At 54.3% G+C, this 6000-nt stretch overlaps 4 protein-coding genes across 4 annotated transcripts; all 4 read left to right on the top strand.

The window, feature by feature from the left end:
- Window positions 1–347: 347 nt before the first annotated feature.
- On the top strand, window positions 348–984 carry SLS55_010688 (uncharacterized protein; the record flags this gene model as incomplete). Its single annotated transcript, XM_066782051.1, has 2 exons — window positions 348–519; window positions 598–984. Coding segments are annotated over 2 exons (559 nt in total), but the record flags the coding sequence as incomplete, so codon positions are not given.
- A 685-nt stretch (window positions 985–1669) lies between these two features.
- On the top strand, window positions 1670–2276 carry SLS55_010687 (uncharacterized protein; the record flags this gene model as incomplete). Its single annotated transcript, XM_066782050.1, has 2 exons — window positions 1670–1771; window positions 1917–2276. The coding sequence occupies 2 exons, from the start codon at window positions 1670–1672 to the stop codon at window positions 2274–2276; spliced, it is 462 nt and encodes a 153-aa protein (XP_066627660.1).
- A 426-nt stretch (window positions 2277–2702) lies between these two features.
- SLS55_010686 (uncharacterized protein) lies at window positions 2703–3639 on the top strand (the record flags this gene model as incomplete). Its single annotated transcript, XM_066782049.1, has 2 exons — window positions 2703–3042; window positions 3113–3639. The coding sequence occupies 2 exons, from the start codon at window positions 2703–2705 to the stop codon at window positions 3637–3639; spliced, it is 867 nt and encodes a 288-aa protein (XP_066627659.1).
- Window positions 3640–4263: 624 nt separating this feature from the next.
- On the top strand, window positions 4264–5631 carry SLS55_010685 (uncharacterized protein; the record flags this gene model as incomplete). Its single annotated transcript, XM_066782048.1, has 2 exons — window positions 4264–4756; window positions 4808–5631. The coding sequence occupies 2 exons, from the start codon at window positions 4264–4266 to the stop codon at window positions 5629–5631; spliced, it is 1317 nt and encodes a 438-aa protein (XP_066627658.1).
- Between the last annotated feature and the right edge of the window lie 369 nt (window positions 5632–6000).

Raw genomic sequence — 6000 nt, 5'->3', positions numbered from 1 at the left:
AGTAGATATAAATAATAAACTAGTAGAAAATTCTTATTTAAATAACTTATAAACGGCTTATAAATAACTTAATACTATACTAAGACTTATAATAGTATAATTTATATAATATAAAAGAACGTCTAAAGATATAAAAAGACTTAGTTTAGTAGTATATTATACTATAGTAACGTCTTATAATATTTTAAAGCGTCTTAAAGCGTTCTATAGTAACCCGCGGTAATATATACTATTTTAATATAAACTAGATACGTAAATAGTTTAGCTAGCTATCTAAATTTATTAGTGGTTCGCTAAGAAATTAGAACCGGTAGAAAAACGCGCACGGTTTAAAACGGTTTGCTAAGAGGGTTTGCCCCGATCCTCTCTGCCGCTTCTTCCGGCGCGGTTTCCACCACGCACGTTACGGGAGAGCTGGTACTGCGCGGCGATAGCGACGACGAAGCGCAGGAAGAAGCCGCGGGGCTCGTTAGCCACGAGCGCTGCCTGCAGCTTCTGCGCAGCGAGGACGCCGACGAGGTGATCTAGGGCAGCCGCAGCATCTACTGCGTCTTCTTCGAGATCGTCGGCTACGGCGAGCGGTAATTCGGGCTGCAGAAGCTCGTCGGCAAGGGCCACGAGTCGGCGGGCCGCGTCGTCAAGCGGCACTCTGGCCGGTCCGGGACGCTTGACGCGTTTCTCGCCGACTTGTTTTGCCAGGTCGGCGGCATCTGGGTTAACTGCATGACGGACCGCGATCTGGGCGACATGTACATCGCCAACGGCATCGGGGAGTGGGTGCGCTTCGCGGACGGCGTGCCGCAGGCAGAGGAGTGGCACGTTTTTGCGCAGCAGGCGGGCGCCGCCGACGGGAACTCGTTCCTCACGGACGTCTTCGTCTTCGATGCGGGGACGGGAGTCCTGGCCGAGGCGGTCCTGGGAATCAACTATGCCAAGGTGTCCATGGCGTCGATGAGGAATCTGCTGGCCCGGCTCACCTTATAATTGTGCTGGAGGAACATCTTTGTGAGGGCTGTCAATCTCCGCCGAGTAGTCAGCTGTCTGTCTTGAACATACGGGTTATGCTCGGCCGCGTCCAAACTGAAGACATGGAAAAGAGAGGTTCGTCCTGCAACCACTGCGATGTAGAGTATTGTTGGTATGGACGGACTTGGCACTCGACGGGTGGCCTTGTTGGTGTTGCTGCTGTTTCGTTGGCGTCATCTGTTTAAGGTAATGAATGGTCTGTGATGTGGGGCAAAGTCCGTATGGGGGCCAGTTGGACGGTCCGGTCCGGCCCCCGACGATCATTACGTAGTGCTGCAGGCAAGAATCGAATGCCACATCCGGCAAATGCGGAGAGCTGACGCTCATCACTCTCCTTCCATTCCGTAAGCTTACAGGGCCCGCAAGGGGTTTCGCAACGGCAGAATGTCGATCTTCACCGTGCTACACAATGAACATCAGCTGAAGTGGAGCCCTTACGACGTTCAGCTCAGGCGGCAGCATAGCCAAGTAGTAGTTATCTTCAGAAACAAGAACTCTAAAGAAAGAAAAGTCTCTACATACTTAAGAAATAATAGTCGTAGGTAGAGGACGATACCACAAACTCATTCATCCCAACAGCACTAGTAACACCTACAACCGCTTGTTCCCTCGAAGCCCCAATCCCAATCCACAAACTCTCAAAATGCACGCCTTCCAGAGCCTCTGTTACCTTCTGTTTGCCGTCAGCGCGACGGCAGCCCCTTTCAACCAGACCGATATCCACGGTCTTGCAGCGAGCGACAAGGTAAGAATGACCTATGACATCGGTAGTTGAATCCATTGTCCAGACGTAGATTTGAGTCTTAAATGCAAGCAATCGCGTCCGGATGATGGATCCAACTGCGGTTGGGTTCGATTCTTTGGTCGCCTACAGCTAATCATGCCATCAGATTCTCACCTGCAAGAACAGCGGTGGAAACATCCGAATCAGTCAGAACAAGGCCGAGGGCAACATTCACGCGGCACCGCTCGGCGACAAGGTTACCAAGAGCGGCTACCCGCATGAGTTTAAGAACCGCGAACCCAAGATCGTGTGGCCCAACAAGAAGTGCAATGCCGACAACGTTAAGCTGCTCGAGTTCCCCGTCTTTGCCGATGGCCACCTCTTCCCCTTCGACGAGAAGAAGCCAGACGACAAGTCCAAGATCGGTCCCGCGCGTGGCATCTATACCTACCCGAGCAAAGACTTCTGCGGCGTTATGGCCCATACAGAGAAGGACAACAAGGGCCCTTTCGCTCTTTGCGAGTAAACGTGGTAGTGGGCATATATGATGGAGATTGGTAAAACATGGTAGGATGGCGTCTTTTAGCTTTCGCGCTGGTCGCATTAGAGTCGGGTCTGCATTACTTTATTATCGTTCGCTCTTTTTGCATGTATGTACACAATAGAAAATCAGCCCACGAACAAGCTAAATTGGTCTGCATCAGTGAAGTGACTGTGAATGCGGCGTCCACCCGGTGTGCCACATGTTTCCAATTATACCATGAGCCCCCACGTTGGGTTGGTGGGGCCAATAGACCGGGGCAGCTGAGATGCTCCGTGGGGTCGGTGTTTTTGGTCCATGCACTCCAGGCAAAAGTGCGGCTACGTCATGTTCTTCAGCCGCACAGATAAGTTGAGCTCACTCCCTTCACGCATCCGTCCCCTCACTTGAACATTCCACCACGACTTTGCCATGTCTTCATTGCACCTCACCATCGACTTCACCGTCCCCTACGACGACGAGCCCTGGACCTTCGAATACAAGACATTCGACGTTCTCAACGAATACCTACAGCCACAATCCCACACATCTCCTGCATCCGCTGCCATCCAGCTCAACGACCTCCTCGAGCATGTCAGCATCCTACAGATCTGGGACATCATCTTCCGCGTCGCCGCACAGGTTCCACATGACCACCCCTCCCAAGACCGACTGATGGCTCTGATCTTCGCTCTGCGCGATTTCCCCGTCCAGCCAAACCGTTTCGCCGAGTTGGACGGTATGGACATGACCTTGACCGACATATTCCACCGTAAGCGCCCTCCAGAAACACATTGACTCTCCATCCGCCTGTTGCTGACAGCGAACGCAAAACCACGCAGAAACCGACTCAAACCCGCCAGCCCAAACCACAGGCTCCGCAGAAGATGGAGAAGCAGGCCAGGCCACCACCGCCAGCGCCAGAAACAGCTCGCCTTGGAGGAACCTCCAAACCCTGGCCGCACGCCTCACCCATGCCGGCCTCGCCGCACTCTCCCACGATGGCATCATCACGCTGTCCCTTGCGCTCGAGTGCCGGCCTGATCCGCGCTCCCGCGCCTACCAGACGCGTGCTACCAAGCTGGACTTCCACGTCCCCATCGCGGCGCAGTGGATCATGGTTGCCGGTCGTGAGCTGTACGCGCACATTGCCGCCGCGTCGGGCCGTGGAGACACGGCGGATTATGCCGCCGGGCCTGTGTGGAAGAAGAGGAAGGGAGGGACTTGGATCGAGAGGTGGACTTTCTGGAAGGACGGGTTTGCCGATGTAGCGGAGAAGGAGGAGGTGTGCGGAGAGGACGTGAGGAAGGTGGCAAGACTGGCAGTCGAGCGCATGGAAGAGATCGAGCGAGAGGGTCAGGGCGCGTAGGCAGCCGAGTAGGCCATGGAAGTAGGGATGAAAAAGAACTCAGTAACCCTCCTCACTCGGCTTACCGAACACGAGAGTGTTATGTTTATCCTCAAATAGTGACAATGAACAATCAGGCACCATCGTGTGGAAATGGAACGCAACAAGTTGGGTTGTTCTTGGCAATCAGACGCAAAAGACACAGAGGCCAGATGCAGAATCAAAGCTGCAACTCGGGGTCGTTTCTTTAAATCGACTTTCCGAGGAGCTCTCGAGATGCTGTTGCCTCCCAGTGATCACATTTCCCTATGACGGAAGCTGACGAGGAAGCGTGGATCCAATAAAAAGTTCAAAGTCCGGGCGGAGGACTAACCCGCGGGCGAACACCAACTGTAGAGCTTGACAGTTCGATTTGAGCCACACCATGTCCAACTCGCAGGTAGACCGAACTTCTTTCGGGATAGTCTGCGGTTCCGGTAAGCTGACGTTGGACCTTGGCTCCATCTGCATGATCCGACCACCACACCGTCAGACGGGGCCAAAGACGTAAAACCCACGCACACGCATGTAGCTGTCTCTTTTTGTCAGCCCGCCCCTCGATCCCATTTTTTCATTGAAACTCATTCCGTCCGTCCATCTTGAATCATGACATCGGACGAAGCCTCTTTCCACGTTGCCATTGTTGGCGGTGGCATCGTCGGCCTATCCATGGCCGTCGGTCTCCTCAGACGCAACATCGAGTTCACAATCTTTGAGCGGGCAGCAAGCTTTCAAGAGCTTGGTGCAGGCATTGGCTTCACTCGGAATGCAGAGCGTGCGATGCAATTGCTAGATCCTCGCATCCATGCCGCATTCCGCACAGTGGCAGCACAGAACACCGAGGACTATTTCTACTACGTCGACGGTTTCAACTGGGACAGAGGCAATCCGGAACACGAGGAGACCATCCTCAAGCTGTACCTCGGAGAGCGAGGGTTCGAAGGGTGTCGTCGCTCCGACTTCCTCAAGGAGCTGGTCAGACACATTCCGGAAGAGAAGGTCAAGTTCGCGAAGGAACTCATGTCCGCGGCAGACATGGGCGATGACGGAAAGGTACTTCTGACATTCCAGGACGGTACGAGCGCTGACGCCGACATTGGTAAGTGCCGACACCAGCCACCGGCCCCGGGGCCTGCTAATCGAGACATAGTCATCGGCTGCGATGGTATCAGGTCGAAGATGAGACGAATCATGCTCGGGGATACTCATCCAGCTTCTCATCCATCCTACAGCCACAAGTATGCCATCCGTGGCGTCGTCCCCATGGAGAAAGCCAGAGCTGCTCTCGGAGAGTGGAGGGCTTCCAATAGAATGATGCATCTCGGCCCCAACGCGCACGCGGTGACCTTTCCCGTCGCCTTTGGCACCTTTCTGAACGTCGTGGCCTTCGTCACTGCTCGCAACGAGTGGCAAGCCGAGGACGGGAGACTGACCGCACAGGCCAAAAAGAGCGAGGCCACCCAAGGCTTCGCCAACTTCAGCCCCGTCGTGCGGACCATCATGGACCTGCTGCCTGACCAGCTGGACAAATGGGCTGTTTTTGACACGTACGACCATCGAGTACCAACGTACGTGGCCGGACGCCTATGCCTCGCCGGTGATGCTGCACACGCGGCATCACCACACCACGGCGCTGGCGCAGGTTGCGGCATAGAGGACTGTCTTGCCCTGGCTGTTTTGATCGAGGCTGCCGTCCACAATTCGAGCACGGAAAGGAGCGCCAGCGTGCGCACGGCGCTCCAGGTGTACAATCATGTGCGGTACCAACGGTCGCAATGGCTGGTCGACACAAGCCGCGTCGTGGGCAACGTCTACGAGTTTTCGCACCCGGGAAGTGGATCGGACCACAAGCAGATCGCACGTGAGATCGAGGCTCGCTCGCACCAAGTTTGGTTCTACGACGTGGACGGAATGGTGGCTGAGGCTTTAAGCCAGCTTCATCAGAAAACGGCGGATGCGAACACCGATCCATGAAGTTGAAATGTGATCGGCTGAATGCTGTAGCACATTGAGGCCTTAAATAACCAACCATCGCGGAATGTAATTCTTGGGTTCACCTGCAGATCTAGGGCCATGATGAGGCCTGCGGGGCGGCCTCTCTGCTCGTGGCAAGGCTGAATGTGCATTGCCTTGGTCTGGCTTGCAAATCTCACCCCACCCGGTCATTAATGCAACAGCCTTGCTGCATCATCAAGCCAGGTGGCATAGAAGATATACTATGATTGGAAGCGAACGAGAACGGTGTGCAGGTGGTAGCGAGTGCAATTTCCCCTACTTGGGTGACTGACCAGACTTCGCGAAGATGGCGGAATATTTATAGGCGGCTGCATGGTTGATGCATAA

The sequence above is a fragment of the Diplodia seriata genome (assembly GCF_021436955.1).
Source record: "Diplodia seriata strain FDS-637 chromosome Unknown scaffold_15, whole genome shotgun sequence".
Taxonomy (NCBI): domain Eukaryota; kingdom Fungi; phylum Ascomycota; class Dothideomycetes; order Botryosphaeriales; family Botryosphaeriaceae; genus Diplodia; species Diplodia seriata.
This window is presented reverse-complemented; position numbering and strand designations above follow the sequence as displayed.